The following is an 18,248-nucleotide window of genomic DNA, read 5'->3' as shown; positions in this document are numbered from 1 at the left end:
GGCAACAAGAGTAAAACTCCATCTCAAAAAAAAAAAAATTTAAAATAAATAAATAAATAAATAAATAAAAAATAATAAAAAGGGGAAATTTGGACCCAGACATGCCTAGAGGGAAGACGATGTGAAGAGACACAGGGAGAAGATGGTTGTCCTCAAGCCAAGGAGAGGGGCCTGCAACAGATTCTCCTTCAGCCTTTAGAAGGAACAACCCTGCCAACACCTTGTTCTTGGACTTCTGTCCTCCAGAAATTGTGAGACAATACATTTTGTTGTTTAAGGCAACCAATTTGTGGAACTTTGTTCTGGCAGCCCTAGCAAACCAATACAACAGAATATACACTGTATTGAGAACCTTAATATTGGCAATACCATTTGGCACAGGAACTCCTAGCCTTTGATTGCCACCTAAGAAATCATGCATATTGACATGGAATTACACGTAAAGTATATTTAGCTAGTTTTTCTTCAATATGCTATTGCAAGAGGACAATTCAAAAATCCTCCCAACTCCCAGCTGATTTCTGAAAGTTCTCTGGGAGCCTGCGCATCAGCCATCAAAACATACTTGTCACCTTTTTCTTTCCTTTTGGCCTCCTTTAGTGAAGTCAGCTGCCTGAGGCTGGGCGGAGGTGCCCAGCACTCCCTCTGGTTTGTGGGGGGCTGGGGTGGGTCACGCTTATTCTACTGGATATCACTGTTCCTGGGGCCTGCCACCACTCTCAGCCCTGGTGCTGTGGATTCTGTTCATGAGAGGGGCTGAAGTCAAGCCTCCCTGTCAGGCCCAGATCTGAGTCTACAGGTCAGCTGGGGCTGGGGCCTCGTGGTAGCAGGTGGTGATAGAAGACATGTCATTGTCACAGTCATTGAGGACACTGGTTCTCATAGCCCAGCCTCTGTGCCTGGACCTCAGCTGTAGGCCTGGCCCCATTGTGCTCTCCCTGATGAGAATCTCCAGGCCTTGAGCTACCTGACTCTTCCCAGTTGGCCAGACACATCCCAGTGAATGATCATCATCCTGTTCTCATCTCATAGCCAGCCAGTCTGTTCACCCTCCACCTACTCAAGTACAGAGTGGCACACCCCAAGCAACAATCACATGAGAAATTCCACCACTTGGGGAGGGCAGACCTGGGACAGACTTCTTTCATTTTCTGATCTGCTTTTGCCAGATGTCCTCTGTAGCAAGAGGCAGGACAAACAGTGAGGAGTCCACCAACACTCACCGGGTGACCCCTTTGCTTTGGAAACTTACTCAGGGTGAAAGGAATTCCGATTTTAAACAGCATCTCTTTGTGTGGCCTGTTTGAGGCACCACACAGAGCTTGCTGGAGCAGCCCTGTTGACCGCTGACCCTTGGCCTGCTAACTGAAACAAGGTGAGTATTTCTAAGGCTGTCCTGGCCACGGGAGGGCCGGAGAATAAATGTGGACCTATTCACATTCTCTTTTCCCTGAAGGTGATAAATGGCTTCCCCCATCCAAACCAGGCCCCTCTAGGGCTTTTATTTGCTATTCTGGTTTTAAAAGGCAGACGGAGAATGTATTGAGTTATCTTTCAACTGTTTACTAGCAGAAGGGCAAAGATCAGATTACCAGCTCAGAGTGATTCATCTTTTCTCCCAAATCAAAGCCATATGTACACAGAGTCTGTGTACACATTAGTTGATTTCATTCATTCATCTGGGTCAGGAGAGGGAGACCCGGGACAAAGGCCCCGCAGAAAGAGATGGAGGCATCAGGCCACAGACAGTGAGCACCATGGGTCTTTTCTCTGCCTCCACATTAGGACTTTAATGGTTTTTTTGTGTGTTTAAAAAAAAAAACAAAACTGTCTGATTTCCTGTCAGGCCAATTAATGATGTTTTTTTCCCAGGTTTCTGGTATAGAGGATGTTTTAATTTGGGAGAAGTTTCCACCCACAAAAACACATATTTGTCTGGGCGTGGTGGCTCACGCCTGTAATCCCAGCACTTTGGGAGGCTGAGGCAGGAGGATCATGAGGTCAAGAGATCGAGACCATCCTGGCCAACATGGTGAAACCCTGTCTCTACTAAAAATAAAAAAAATAGCTGGGCATGGTGGTGCATGACTGTAGTCCAGCTACTTGGGAGGCTGAGGCAGGAGAATCTCTTGAACCCGGGAGGTGCAGGTTGCAGTGAATCGAGATCACGCCGCTGCACTCTAGCCTGGTGACAGAGCGAGACTCCGTCTCAAAAAACCAAAAACAAAAAACCATATTTAGACCTTTGGAAACATTAAGCCTCCAACTGTGAGAACCAAGATTCATATTTAAAGGGAAATGTGAGGTAATTCTGTGACTCTTAGACAGATTGATGGTACAAAATGGGAAGCTCCATCATCACTGATATTCTGAAACTATGGATGACTTCAAATATCCAGAAAAGCATAAAAACAACATAATAAACGCCTATATTCTCACACACAAAACTGCAACATTTTGGCAGATTTGCATCAGCTCTTTTTTCCTTAAGAACAACACACACAAGGATCATGGAAGCCTCTCCATGCTTCCCACCCTGTCCTTAAACTGATGTTTTTCATCCACAGAATGACGCTATATTAATACTACAGATGAATGGCTCCATAAACTATATATAGCAAAGTATTGAACTTTTGTTGATTACATCACTCTCTAACAAGCTTTTTTCACTGAACATTATGTTTTTGCAATTTAATAATGCCAACAGATGTAGCTACATCCATTTAACTAGTGTATTGCATTTCATTGTTACCAAACTGAACTTGGGTCCACCCATCCTGGCATAGCAAAGCCAAACACTGACAGTGGGATTTGCAGTGAAAAAAGTGAGGCATTTATAACAGGGCACCAAGCAAGGAGAACCAGATAGCTCTTGCCTAGGACCTAAACTCCTGAATGGCTTGAGTGTAAGGGTTTTTAAAGGTGGGAGGGCAGAAGTTACAGGCAAAGTCATAAATCAATACATGGAGGTCTTACATTGGTTTGGCCAAAAAAGGTGGGATATCTTGAAGTGTGGGGCGAGGCACAGGTCATGGGTAGATTCAAAGATTTTCTGATTTGCGAATTGGTTAAGGGAGTGAAACTTTGTCTAAAGCCTAGGGGTCCGCAGAAAGGAATGCTGAGCTCCGACCTGTAGGCATGACTTCCTCCAGGCCACTCAGGAAGAAATTCAGAGCAAAAAATGGCAGTCAGAGTTCAGTCCCCAGTTCCTCTGTTATCTAAGGTCTATGTGCCAGCAGATGTCATTTTCCATTTGGTGGGAGTCCAGGTTTTTTGAAAACAACTCAGGGATATATATTAAGATGTTGTCTTTAGTTTCTATGGGGAACCAAACATTTGGTGGCTCTAACTTCCTTGGCTATTGTCTTCAGCTATTGTTACCTTCTTGCTTATCAGGTTGCTCACTTACTCCTCAGGGCTAGCTAGGTACCCAGAATTTCCCTCAAAGGAACTCAAGATTTTTCTTTATTTCCATGCTTCGTTGGGAAGAGGGGCAGTCCCCTCAAAAGGATCGCTGCTGTGTCTCCATTTCACGTGAATCATACAATTTAATCATGATGATGATAATGGATATTTGGGTGGCTTCTGTCAAGAACTGTGAAGAGGCTGAGATTTCACTCACTACTTACAGATTCACAAGTGAGGCTGCTGCCCCAGGTTCATGGATGTTGGCAGAAGACTTAAGATTTCTGAATCAGAGACAAAAGACTTCATTTATTTGTCACAGCTAAAGCAATGGCCAGTGTCAGTGTATTTGCACTGGTGCCCCAAGCCCTGATGCCCACGGGGTGATGCAGAGACCCTATGACTCCCGCACATGCATTGGGTCAAGTCACAGTAGAGGACCACTGAGCTGGGGCACCGTGTGGACCTACAGCAGGCAGTAGGCAAGCCCTCTCCTTTGAGGTTCCTCCCTGCAACTACGACCCTGAAAAATGGATCCAGTAAAGAAGAGTCAAGGCTTTATAGTCTTGGTGCACCCAGTAAGACCTGTAGGAGAACAGGAAGCCTGTGGAGGACTGTTTCTTCCAAAAGTTTCCAAGTGTTAGCTCTTATAGATGTATAAACAACACTGCCATTTGTCTCCTTGCACCGTACATCCAAGAAGCAGATTTGCTTCTTGCCAAATTGTTTCCCTCAGTGATTTCAGGAATTGACAATTCCCAGTCGCATATAGGAATTTTCTTGCGTCTTCTTTTCCTGACTAACTCTTGTGTTGTCAGACACTTTCATTTGTGCTAAGCTGATAAGTATCAAACGATGATGCAGGCTATTCATTATGTGTGTCCTTGATTAATGATGAGTTTGAGCAATTGTCATTTGTTGGACTGATCGTTCAATTTCCTCTTCGGTCCTTGGCCTTTTCATATATTTTGCCTTTTTTTGTAGGTGTGTCCTTTTCAAATTGATTTTTTTTGGTGTTTTCTGTATATCCTGTGTACTAATTCTTTGTCATTTATATGCATTAATAATATCTCCTTTCACTCTATGGCTTGTCTTCTCAATTTGTTTTTGGGTTTTTGTTTTGGAGAACATTTTATAAGCTTTAAATAATAAAGTTTATTTATTTTTAATTATTTTTATTTTGCTTGTGCATCTTGTTTAAGAAACCCTGTCCTACTTATAAATAAGGCCATAATTATTTTTCTTATTTTATTTATTTATTTATTTATTTTGAGACACAGTCTTGCTCTGTTGCCCAGGCTGGAGTGCAGTGGTGCGATCTCGGCTCACTGCAGCCTCCGCCTCCCAGGTTCAAGTGACTCTCCTGCCTCAGCCTCCTGAGTAGCTGGGACCACAGGCGCGTGACACCACGCCTGGCTAATTTTGTGTTTTTAGTAGAGATGGGGTTTCACCATGTTGGCCAGGATGGTCTCAATCTCCTGACCTTGTGATCTACCTGCCTTGGCCTCCCAAAGTGCCTTATTTTTCTTTTTAAAATATAAAACTTAGGCCAGGTGCGGTGGCTCACTCCTGTAATCCCAGCACTTTGGGAGCCCGAAGCAGGTGGATCACCTGAGGTCCGGAGTTTGAGGCCAGCCTGACCAGCATGGTGAAACCCCGTCTCTACTAAAAATACAAAATTAGTGGGCATGGTGGCGGGTGCCTGTAATCCCAAGTACTCCAGAGGCTGAGGCAGAATTGCTTGAACCCAGGAGGTGCTGGTTGTAGTGAGCCAAGATAGTGCCACTGCACTCCAGTCTAGGCAACAAGAGTAAAACTCTGTCTCAAAAAAAAAAAAAAAAAAAGAAAGAAAGAAAAGAAAGAAGAAAGAAAGAAAAGAAAGAAGAAAGAAAGAAAAAAAAGAAAAGAAAAAGGAAAAAAATACGAAAGTTTTTGTGTTTTTCATTTAGGTCATCAATACATGGGGAACTTAACCTCTTATGCAGGGTGAGGTATGAATCTAATTTATTTTTACATGTGGACAACCAGTCGTCTCATCAACTTTTGGTGGATGCTCCTTCCTTCCCTGAGGACATGTAAAATATTCATTCCGTCGTATCATATATCACTTTGCCAGTTGCTCAGGCTGAAAACCTTGGGGCTATCGTGCCTGACATCCAATCCATTAGCAAATCCTGACAGCTCTAGCTTAAAACAGACTTTCTGAAGCCAGCCATTCATCACCTCCTCCAACCCTGCCACTCAGGGCCAAACCACCGCCACCTTTTGCCTGGACTACTCTGTGGCCTCCTAATTAGTTTACCCCTTCATCTCTTGCTCCCCTACAGTTTTTTGTCTACATAGCAACAGAGTTATGTCTTTTTTCTTTCTTTCTTTTTTTTTTTTTTTGAGAAGGAGTTTTGCTCTTGTTGTCCACGCTGGAGTGCAATAGCACAATCTCGTCTTACTGCAACCTCCTCCTCCCGGGTTCAAGTGATTCTCCTGCCTCAGCCTCCCGAGTAGCCAGGATTACAGTCATGCACCACCACGTCCGGCTAATTTTTGTAGTTTTAGTAAAGATGGGATTTCTTCATCTTGGTCAGGCTGGTTTCGAACTTCTGACCTCAGGTGATCCACCCGACTAGGCATTCCAAAGTACTGGGATTACGGGTGTGAGCCACCTCGCCGGGCCAAGTTATGTCTTTAAAAATACATTTGATTGTGCTCTTCCCTGCTCACATTCAGAATAACATTCGCAATCTTACTGTATCTATAAGACCTCCTATGTCCTGGTTGCTGGTTGCAGTTTGCACCTCATTTTCTACTGCGCTTTCTCTCTCTCTTGCTGTGTTCCAGAAACACTTGTGATTCCTTGCACACTGACTGTGTTCCCAGTTCAGGCCTTTGCACTTGCTGTTTCTTCTTTCTGCTATTTCTCTTCCCCCAGAGAGCTGTACAGCTTGCTTGAACCTCATTCAAGGTTTCTGTTCAAACATCACATTATCAAGAGGGGCCTTCCCTTTTAACCCTCTTTAAAATGGAGTCCTCCCTAATTCACTTAATTTTTCTTCATAACATTCACCACTGTCCACGATTGTAGTGTATTCTTTTTATTACTTGACCCACCTGCTAGAATGTAAGCACCCTGAGGGTAGGCATTTTGTTGGTTTTGTTGTTTGATCTATTCTCAAAGCCAAGAATAGAGCCTGGGACACAGTGGAGTTTTAAAACATGACAAATAAATGGATGAATGAATGAATGAAAAAGCAAAATTTTCCATTGGGAAAGATAAAATCTTTTTTGGTAATAGTTGCACTGAGTTGAGATCTAAGTCTTTCCATTTTGCTATCGTTATAAAAATTATCTTAGCTATTCTTGGCCCTTTCTTTTCCCATTTGAATTTTATGATCAATGTATCAAGTTTCACATAGACCTGCATTGGAATTTTGATTGGAAATGCATTGAATTTATACATTCATTTGACATGAACACCATCCATAAATATGGGATGTCTTTCTATTCAGGTTTAAAGTTTTTCAATAAGCATTGGGGTTTTTTTTAAATGAAAGGTATGTACATGTTTTCCTAGATTTACTAGGTACACTCATAATTTTCTTTTTGTTGTTGTTCCCCCACAGTGAATAAGATCTTTTCCTTTTGCATTTTCTAATTGTTGGTGTATAGGAATAGTATTCATTTTTTATGTCGATCTTCTAAGAAGTTTTCTTAGTTGACTGTCTTGATTTGGGAAGGAAGGTAGGCAAGTATGTTGTCTGCAACTGAGGACTGTTTGGTTTCATCGTCTTCTATTCTTATCCTTTCTGCACCTTATTCCATTGGCTTTATCTTACTAGTTGATTGCATTTTTTTTTATTACATTGGTTTTCAACCTACAGGACACATGCAGAAATAGCAGACATCCATGTCCTGTCCTCTGTTTTCCTAGGAATGCTTCTAAGATTGTACTATTCAGTATGATGTCTGCTAATGATTTTGGAGGATAGCCACCTTGGTTTCCTTGCACAGGTTTTATTATGAAATAATGTTGAATTTTATGAAGTACTTATTTATTTATTTATGTTTTGAGATGGAGTCTCGCTCTGTCTCCCAGGCTGGAGTGCAGTGGTGCAATCTCGGCTCACTGCAACCTCCGCCTCCTGGGTTCAAGCAATTCTCCTGCCTCAGCCTCCCAAGTAGCTGAGACTACAGTTGTGGGCCACCAAGCCCAGCTAATTTTTGTATTTTTAGTAGAGATGGAGTTTCACCACGTTGGCCAAACTGGTCTCAAACTCCTGACCTCAGGTGATCTGCCTGCCTCAGCCTCCCAAAGTGCTGGAATTACAGGCGCAAGCCACTGAGCCCAGCCAAGTACCTTTTTTCCTTTAATCTTTAATGTGGTGGATTACATTAACATATTTTCTGATGTTAAGCCATCTTTCCATCTTCAGGATAAAACCCCACTTGTCATCACGTTAGTTTTATACACTGCTGAATTTATTTTAAGATATTTGAAATTATGTTTATTAGTAAGATGGGTCTATCATTTTCACTTTTGTATGATGTTCTTAAGTTTTTAAAAATCCAGATTATACTAGTTTCATAGAACAAGTTGCTAAACTTTACCTCTTTTTTTAATTCTCTGGAAAATTTGTATGAGATAAAGAGATCTGTTTTTTGAATGTCTGGTAAAATTTGCTTGTAAAAATGCTCTAGAAATTTTGAGTACCATTAGATTTCTAATTCTATATATTTAATGTCTATGGTTTACATTTCCTATTTTCCCCGTCAAATTATTTATATTTTCTAAAAAATATCATTTAGGTTTTCAAGTGTATTGAAATAAAGTTGTTCATAGGATTATCTTACTCATTTTTTAATCTTTATGATGTCTGAATTTGCTGTTTCATGTTTTTTGTTATTTTTCTCATTATTTCTAAATCAACTCTGCTAGAAATCTATCTGCTTTAGCATTCTTTCAAAAAATCATCTTTTGATTTTGTTGAGTTTCTCTACTGTTTCATTGTTTTTCATTTATGTGCTTATATGTTTAAGTTTTATATTTCTATGGTGTTTTGTTGTTTGAGATCGAGTCTCACTCTGTTGCCCAGGCTAGAGTGCAGTGGCGTGATCTCGGTGCAGTGGCGTGATCTCGGCTCATTGCAGCCTTCACTGCCCAGGTTCAAGTGATTCTCCTGCCTCAGCCTTCCGAGTAGCTGGGACTACAGGCACGCACCACCAAGCCCAGTTAATTATTGTATTTTTAATAGAGACAGGGTTTCGCCATGTTGGCCAGGCTGGTCTCGAACTCCTGACCTCAGGTGATCCACCCGCCTCAGCCTCCCAAAGTGCTGGGATTACAGGCCTGAGCACTATGCTGGCCATATTTCTATGTTCTTTATGTTTATTTGATTTATCTTCCTCTAAGTTCTTGAGTTGCATTTTAAGTTATTTATTTTTAAACTTTCTTGGTTTTAAATAAATATATTTAAAATATAATTTTCCTTCTAAATACTGATTGAGATGCATCATATAATTTAGTTTGCATTGTGATTTTTCTCTGTAATTCATGAGTTTTTTCAGAGTTATTTTAAATTTTCAGTGATATGACTGTTTTCAAATTATCTTTTTACCTTTTGTATATCTAATTGGTCACATTGTGGTAAGAGAATGAGTTCCAGATAACATCAGTTTCCTGAAATTTTGTTCAGAGTTCTTTCTACAAGGTGTCATGTGAGAAACTCCTTTTCAAAATTAATGCCGGACTGTGAGCTCCGAAATCCACGTTTGTTCATTCACTGCAGTGTTCTGAGAAGCCTGGGCGGCGCCTAGGGGTGCATGCCCAATGGTGTGATGGCAGCCAGTGTGTGTTTTCCACTGGAGAGCTCTCTAACAGCAAGGGCTGTGTCTGCTGCAGTCTTTTCTTCATCTTGGCCATCAGCAGCTTAACTTCAGTGATTAATTTTCCTCCTGGGGTCATTTACTTTTCTTTCCATGACTTTTTATTAACTACTGTGTAGTCTGGACATCCTTTTTTATACACTGTCTTGATTTAGTTTTTTAATGGAGAGAGGCCAGGTAGAAAGGGAAATAGAAAAACAGAACTCACTCCTGTTCACAATGAAAGTATTTTTTATAAAAACAAAAATAAAGCCTTAAGCAATTTTTCCACTTGTCTCATACGTGACTGTACAACCAGATTCCTAGGAAATGTCCCTGTTTTTCTCATGCTTCTCCCTGTGGTGTGGAAACAGGATCCCAGGTCTAAAGGACGAGAACTCTCAGGGCGCAGGTTAAAACTGGATGAAGGGAGCCCAGTGGCATCAGCTGGCTGTGCCCTGGTGGGTCACACAGCTAAGTTCAGCAAGAATAGAATTTAATTACATATTCTACACAATGGGATGGAATGAAAGACCGTTTTGAGGAAATAATAGTTTATCAAAGAAGTGGAGAAATGCCCATGGGAGAAGCACGTTCAGAGCAGGCACAGAGTGCATAGATTTCAGAAGGAATTTAGCTGTCACTGGTTCGAGGCCAGGCCAATCCCCTCTAAGCAGGCTCTGACAGCAAGGAGCTGCTAGGACCTGGATGTGTGGTGAAAAAACAAAGTGGTTGTCTGTGCAGAATTTCACAGTTTACAAATCACTTTAACAAAACAATCTCATGAGCTCCTCCTCTCACGCCTATGGGAAAATGTTAATTGTGTTTATTTTGTGAAGTTGCATATTAGCTTAGTTTCACTGAGCCCAATGTGAGCCCCAAATTGTATAAAAACATGCAATCAGCCCCTCTACCACCTCCAAGCAACTTTACTTGCTAAAAATGTGTGTCATTCCGAAGTTCTAAAATGGTCAGGGTGACCAATCATTCCCAACCATTGCTAGAAATCAACGTGACCAATGGGGGCAAATGCAGCAATTGATACAATAACGTCCTCATTTCTACAGGTTTGGTTTGACAGTTCCTTTCACGCCTTCCCCCTTGGGTGGGTTCCCTAATAATGTCCCCCTACAGAACCTTCTCCCAGGTCCACTTGCCTCACTAAGGACTCACATGGACCGTGGGTTAGAGAGTTAGCTAGTCACTTACTCCCTGTGTGACCTTGGGCAAGGTGCTTAACCACCCTTGGACCTCAGTTTACTCACCTGTGAAATGGATGATAATAACAGAGTGGTGAAGAGCAAACGAGCTGAAGCAGTAGCCCTTAGAAGATGCACTGGCACATAATGGCATTTCCCTTTCCACAGCAGCCACTTGCCCTCTCTAGCCTCTGTTTCCTGTGAAGTGGGGTTAGCAAAAGCTGTGCCCTGAAAAGCTCTTGTAAAAGAGGGAGGCTTCTGTGGGAGGCAGTACAATTGCTCCTCCCAGACCTCCATAGCCTGACCCTCGGCACCTACGTTTCCTACATAACAAAGGGGATAAGGCTGCAGATGGAATTAAGGCTGCTCGTCAGCCACGTTGAGATGAGAGATTATCCTAGATTATCCAGCAGGCCCAATGTAACCACAAGGGTCCTTATTAGTGGAGGCAGGAGGCAAGAGTTTGTGTCAGAGTGATGGGATGTGAGAAGGACTCAACCTACCATTGCTGGCCTTGAAGATGGAGGAAGGGGCCATGAGCCAAGAATTGCAGGTGGTCTCTGGAGGCCAGAAAATGCAAAGAAATGGACTCTGCCCTAGAGCTTCCAGAAGGAACATTGCCCTCATGGCAGCTTGATTTTTGTTCAGTGAGACTCATTCAGACTTCTGGCCTCCAGAACTGTAAGATGACACATTAGTGTTGTTTTAAACACTAAGTTTGTGGTAACTTGATACTGCAGTCCAGCAGCGTGCTTTGCTCAGGTAACCTCCTATATGCGATGCTGTCACCATGTTCATTACCGTCACTATTGTGGGCCTAAGGTATGCAGAAGTGAAAGTTATCCCAAAGGTTCTCACAATGGCTCGTTCTGTAACGCAGCCTCATCTTAAGACTGTCTGATCTCCATGATACATCACCTCCTCATCCAGACCACCGAGAGCATGTGAGAAGAGCCACTCTGGAAGCTCCTCGGGCATGCTTAACCCTGCTAACCTGCATCCTGTGTGCTATGGGAAAGGCAGCAGCCTGCCAGTGTCACCTCTGTTGGGATTGGTTCTACCCTCCCTATACAGAACTCACTGCTGGACTTACTGCTTCCCCTGCTAAAACAGCTGCCTGTAAAACGGGCATGGGTCTTGCTTTCTTTGTATTTTTCAAAGCTCTTGAACATGGTGAGTGCTTCATGAAAGTATTTGGAATGAAAAAATCCATGAAAAGAGTCTGTCAAAGCATAGCTGATGGAATGAAACAAGATATAACTGGATGAAGATGTATGTTGTGATGCCTTATTACTTCACTGGGGAAGGGAGGAGTCTTCTCCAAGCCACCCAACCACCTGGCAGCCCTGGCTCATGCAGAGGTCTCCAGTCTGGATGCGCTCTCACTGTCCATCAATGTGGAAATGGGGCAAAGCCTGCCAATCATACAACTTACTCCCTGAGGAGACCTGTACATTCTCAAATACATAAACGCACACAGAGAATTCGTATTAGCTTCGGTCAAATCAATGACACAGAGATGCCATGTGTCATCAGGCACTGTGCTACATGCTTTACACAAACTCTTTGAGGCAGGTTCCATTATACTCCCATTTTGCCCATGAGGTAATTGTGGATTAAGATGGCCATGCCCCTTGCTCAGTTTCTACATAACAAATGATTACACTGAAAATCTTTCCCAGGTCTGCTTGCCAGACCCCCTACCCCTGTCCTTTCCCAGTGTGCAGCCCCAGGTCCATGGGGAAGCCACAGCACAGTGTGTTTCCATGACGCTGGAGGCACCTCCATCCTATCCATCCACTTCTACCCACTGTCACTGATATGCATGCCAAACCAGGCACTTTGAAACTATTTAGAATCCAAAAATATAGCATGCATTCCAAACTTAATAATCTCCTTAGCAAACTCTGATCTGAGCATGTAGGTTTTTAAATGGATTCAAAAACAGCAGCCCAGATAACTTCGAAGTTCGGTTTGAATAACCATTTTATATTGAATTAGTAAATAAGGAAAGATGAGTTATTAATCTAGCAAGATTCAATTGTGAAATTTACAAAATAAGGACTTTACTTCAAAAATCTTATCTAAATATTAGAACGTTATCCTGGTCTCTTTCATCGCTTTTATTAGACCTAAAAGAAATTTCACAAGATACGAGGCTTTTAATACTCAGACAGATTCAGTAAAACAAACAAGACGACATGTAACTCTAGGGCAACTGGCAAATTAACCATTTGGGAGAAGGCTGGAGTTAGAATCTTGTCCCACATCTGAACTCTCTGAATGGTGATTATGAGTAACAGTCTGATGACAGATAAACCTTGATTTTCATCCTGGTTTCCCATTTACTTGTTGCATGAACTGGAAAAATTAACAAAACTTCTTCGTACCTCAGTTCTTCTCACCTGCAAAACCAGGATGTCTGCTAAAATTGGCTGTTGGGTGGGTTAAGCAAAACAGGGTCCATAGTGCCTACGCAAGGTACCAGGCTCCTCAGAAGTCCTTGATGTCTGCTGGCTAAAAAGAAAAAATGAAAAACATACTGAAACAACACCCCTCTCTCAGTGATTGACAGGACAAGTAGGCAGAAAGGCAGCAAGTGCTGAGCAGACCTGAACACCACCATCAGCTAACTTGACCAAGGTGACATTTACAGAACACTTTGCTCAACAACAGCAGAATACAAATCTTTTAAAGTTCAAATGAAACATCTGCCAAGTTAGATCATATTTTGGGCCATTAAAACAAGCTTCAATAACATTCAAATGATTCAAGACACAGGATGTTCTCTGACCACAGCAGAATAAAATTAGAAATCAGTTACATAAGGACATCAGGAAAATCTCAAAATACATGCAAACTAAATAATATACTTCCAAATCACCCATGAATCAAAGAATAAATCAAAAGGGAAATTAGAAAGTATTTTTATCTCAATAAAAGTGAAAACATATCATTTTCATTCAGGGATGAATGCTAACGCAATACTCTGAGAGAAATCTGTAGCACCAAATGCCTATATTAAGAGAAGAAAGGTCTTAAATGACCTCAGTTTTTATGTGAAAGACTATAAAAGGAAAAACAACTTAAACTCAATGTAAACAGAAAAAAGTAAATAATAAATAAATAATAAAGATCAAAGCAGAAACCAGTGCTGTAGATAACAGAAAAAAAAAATAGAGAAAATGAATGAAACCAAAAGCTAGTTCCTTAAGATCAATTAAATTGATAAGCCTCTAGCCAGGATGATCAGAATAACAACAACAACAAAGACACAAATTGCCAATATCAGGAATGAGAGAGGTGACAACACTACACTTTTTACAGATAAGATAAAATGGAAATATTATGACAACTTATTCCTATACATTTCACAGCTGAGATGAAATAGAAAAATTCCTTAATGATACTCATTACCAAAGTTATCTCAAAAAGAAATAAGCTGTATAGTCCTATACTTCTTTAAAAATTGAATTCATAGTTAAAAATTTTCTAACAAAAAACTTCAATTCTAGATGGCGTCTCTGGTGAATCTATCAAACATTTAAGAAAGAAATAGTTCCAATTCTAGTCAAACCCATCCGGAAAACTGAAGCAGAGAGAATATTTCCAAATTTATTCTAGGAGGACAGCGTTATCCTGATACTAATATGAGATAAAGACATTACAAGAACAATAACAAAAAAACAAAACCCAGGGTCCCCCATTGTCACTGGCTGCTTCTCCCTTGAGGAATTCTCCTCCAGGTCTCTCAGCTCCAGCTCTGATGCACCCTAATTTGCTCCAGCAGCTGACTCAGCCTGGCCCCAAGACTAGCACATCTCCACACCTGTTTGCTCATTTGCTTTTACTGGATTGTGAGATGGCTGAGGAATTTTTTTCTTCATACCCCAGTGCTGAGAACATAGTAGGTATTTGGTAAATATAGGATTCAGTTTTGAAGCTGGGAGGTAGGTTGAACATAAGTGTTAGCAGAATCCAATTTGACCTGGAATGCTGTGATAAACATAGGAAGTCTAACAGGAATAATAATGAAGAACTGCATTTATGACCATGGAATAAATAGCACCATTATGGAGAGAAAGGTACAGGAGCAAAGACATTGCTCAGCAATAAAATTTAAGGACGGGTAGGTGTTGAGACCTCCAAAGATCCTACTGGTTGACACTTAAATTCTTTTTTATTTTTATTTATTTATTTTTTTTGAGAAGGAGTCTTGCTCTGTTACGCAGGCTGGAGTGCAGTAGTGCAATCTTGGCTCACTGCAACATCCGCCTCCCAGGTTCAATCAATTCTCCTGCCTCAGCTTCCTGAGTAGCTGGGATTACAAGCATGCGCCACCACATTCAACTAATTTTTGTATTTTTAGTAGAGATGGGGTTTTGCCATGTTGGCCAGGCCAGCCTGGAAATCCCAGCCTCAAGTGATCTGTCCACTTCAGCCTCCCAAAGTGCTGGGACTACAGGCATGAGCCACCATGCCCGGCTGACACTTAAATTCTGACTATCCCAAATGATTAGTCTAAATTAATCACGATAATTCCATTTCACCATGATCAATTTAGGAATGAGTTTGAGGGAAAATATTCTTGGGGACTTCGTGAAAAAGTTTCCTCATATCTAATGATAAGACCGAGGGAGATGGTCTCCTCCTTCCATGGACATTTCATCTTTGGATATGATCCCTGAACCTGTAGCAGATATCCTGCAACCAAGCAGGGTGTCCTCCATCCTGAGGCAAAGCCAGCACACAGCAGAATGCAGAGATGGCATCTGCCCTACCTCTCAACTTCTGGTTTTGTAGATAACATATTTCCTTGCAGTTTCAGTCAATTAGGGTCATGTTTTATATCATTTACAGTCAAAACCATTGTCAAAGGTTATAAATAATAATATAATTGGGGGCTGCATTAGTATAAGTATAGTTTCTAAGGCAAGTGTGAAGTGTGAGAAATTAGTTAGGTAAAAGACATGCTACTGCTATAACAAAGAGCCCCCAGATTCCTCAGAGCAAAACAGGATCAAGGTTTATTTTTCACATAAGCAGGGGGAAGTTGGCACAGTTCTCATCCTAGAAAGGCAGCTCTGTCATCTTCAGCACAAGGCTTCTAATCTTGCTCCAGGTATCACTTACACTTGGGAAAGAAAAAAGAGCGTGAAGAGGCACATGCCTGATGCCTTCAGGAGCAAGTTCAGAAGCAGGGCACATTGCTCTCTGTAGGGGCTGTGAGGAGCTGCAGGGGAGGTGGCGTCAGTACCTGGGCAGTAGCTGGGGCCTGGACAAAGCTTGGGCAGTGAGGGACAGACAGAGATGGATGCTGGTAGCCATCAACATTTAGCATAGCACATATTTTTTCTAATCCTGGTACTCCTGGACTATTGTTTATCATTAAGAGGAGACACAAGAAGTACAAACAAGGCCAGAGGAGAATCACCAGGAGCCAACCAGCAGATGAGGTGACTCAAAGCTACGGCATGGGAGGATGGTGGTGGTGGGGGCTGATGGGGCTTAGGCTGGGGAAGGAAGACCACCAGGGCTGCCAAGGCGGGAGGAAGAACACAACACTTCCTCACATGTGTGAGAGATTATCATGTGGAGAAGTGGTTAAATGATTAATTTTGATTCCGGGGCAAAGACCTTCCATTTGGTGGAGTTTACAGAGCAGGTTATGACTCAACATCAGAAGGGAAGAAAAGAATGACAGCAGTTGAAGTCACTCATGATTAGAATAACGAAACACCAGTGAGTCACATGGAGGAGATAATACAGACCTGGTGGCTCATCAAGGAGGTATTATAGCCCACAGACAGGTGAAGATGAAGAAAACATTTTCCCTTACAAACAATAATGCACCTGTATTTGATCTGCTGTAAAGGTCTTTGACCTATGATTTACCAACTTCCAGTGTGCTTAAGTCTAGTATAGAGATAAGGGCAATTGAAAGGAGACTGTGTAATACTGATATATAGGAGATTTATGATTTTAAAAGTCATCCTCATCTTTGTATGAGTTTCTTAGTCTCATAAGAATTTGAATTTCAGGACTGGCCTTCAGCACATGAATGTCTTCTCCGACCCAGCATGCTGTGGAACAGGCTTGGACACTGACTTCCCACTGACCTCAAAGGCAGTGCTCTTCTTGAACTGGACTTACTTCAAATGCAAGGCAGAACTTTTTATTCTGGAAAGAATCGTGCCCACAGAACAGACACTGGCGATCATATCCTTTTAAAGAATGATGTTCAGCTAACAGGTTGTTACATTAGTAACTAAACTAGAAGTTCTTGTCCTATGGAGAGAATCTCAAGTCTTTGAAAACAAATTCTTTCCTACCCTTCACTCAAGTAATTTATCTGCTCTGAAGAATGCCAAAAACACACCACTGTGCGCTGCCCAGCGCCACACACATTTCCACTTATTTTTTAGGCTAAGCAGCAAATGTGGATCCAAAAGTGGAAGAAATCAGACACTGCTGATGGCAGATGTTTTGCCAATAGGTCAGATGGCTGCATGTTTTTAATCAAACAGTCTCCATCACCTGAGAGCAGAGATCAAATTATCAAGGTGGTGTGTGTGGACAGCTTTTTGCAGCCACTGGCAGACTCAGTTTCCTTTGTCAATTTCTGTCTGGGATACGATGCTGTTCAAAATGCTGGTGAGACTTTTATGGTTAAATTATGCTGAAACATGGTGTGTTTTGAGGAGCAAGTTGTCAGCCAACTCAATGATACCACCAGTGGGAGTAGTCCATAACTCAGGCTCAGCTCCTGTATCTCTGTGGCTTGGTCAGATTCTCTAATTACTCTTCCACCCACATTTCTTGCTGGTATTCTCTACGGAGATATTTGGCTACTGATACAAACATATTACTCTTGTCCCAAATAACTCAAATTTATTTAGCGTCTGAGAACGGCTCCACCTTTACAGAGTCTAAGATGACACAGGCTCTTCCCTCCACCCCTATTTGGGTTTTGGTCCAGCAGCAAGTGCGAACATATGGTGCGGGGCCCACAGATGAGGCCAAAATCTCATTAGGTAGAAATCTGAGCAATTCAGGATGTCCAAATACTGCAGAAGCTCAGATGCCTTCATGCTTTGGAGCTTTCATCTATGAAAGATACTTGGGGAAAGGATAAACCATGGGCTGGGTGGGAGAAAGGAGGTGCCCAGAAAGAGCACTTGTTATGCACATTTGTGACTGGACTATTCTCTTGTTTGCTAGGAAAAATAATTAATATTTGCACTGGTTTTTAAGTTAATACCATTTTCAACTTATTGTAATTTTGTATGCTATAACTACCTCGTTATTTTTTAATTATTTTTTTTTACTTTGAGATAACTGTAGATTCACACACAGTTGTAAGACATAATACAGAACACTCCTATGTACCTTTTACCAGGTTTTCCTCAACGGTCACATCTTGCAAAATTACAAAACAGTATCCCAGCCAAGATATTGACATTGATACAATTAACGTAAAGAACATTCCATCACCAAGATCCCTTCTGCTGTCCTTTTATAGATGCACCTAAGCCTTCTTCCTTCCTTCCTCACCTTCTTTTCATCCCTGACTCCTGGCAACCACAAACTGCTTCCCATGTCTATAATTTTGTCATTTTTAAGAATGTTATATTGGCCTGGCGTGGTGGCTCACGCCTGTAATCCCAGCATTTTAGGAGGCTGAGGTGGGTGGATGGCTTGAGGTTAGGAGTTTAAGACCAACCTGGCCAACATGGTGAAACCCCGTCTCTACTAAAAATACGAAAATTAGCCAGGTGTGGTGGTGTG

General features: G+C 41.8%; 1 protein-coding gene and 1 long non-coding RNA gene across 3 annotated transcripts in view; one reads left to right on the top strand and one right to left on the bottom strand.

Moving 5' to 3' along the window:
• The first annotated feature begins 1,111 nt into the window (after positions 1–1,111).
• LOC134739842 (uncharacterized) overlaps positions 1,112–18,248 on the top strand; it is a 32,996-nt gene continuing 15,859 nt past the window's right edge. The window contains exons 1-2 of one of the 2 annotated variants that reach the window (XR_010126884.1): positions 1,112–1,375; positions 16,502–16,712. This is a non-coding gene — a long non-coding RNA (uncharacterized LOC134739842). Of the gene's footprint in view, positions 1,376–16,501; positions 17,115–18,248 lie in introns of both variants that reach the window. The other variant, XR_010126883.1, reaches the window with a different exon arrangement.
• Positions 12,569–18,248, bottom strand: part of PKD1L1 (polycystin 1 like 1, transient receptor potential channel interacting) — a 181,230-nt gene continuing 175,550 nt past the window's right edge. The window contains exon 56 of the mRNA XM_063667326.1: positions 12,569–12,977. Within this exon, the coding sequence (XP_063523396.1) occupies positions 12,954–12,977 (24 nt within the window). The 3' untranslated portion in view covers positions 12,569–12,953. The remainder of the gene's footprint in view (positions 12,978–18,248) is intronic.

The sequence above is a fragment of the Pongo pygmaeus genome, chromosome 6 (genome assembly GCF_028885625.2).
Source record: "Pongo pygmaeus isolate AG05252 chromosome 6, NHGRI_mPonPyg2-v2.0_pri, whole genome shotgun sequence".
NCBI lineage: Eukaryota > Metazoa > Chordata > Mammalia > Primates > Hominidae > Pongo > Pongo pygmaeus.
This window is presented reverse-complemented; position numbering and strand designations above follow the sequence as displayed.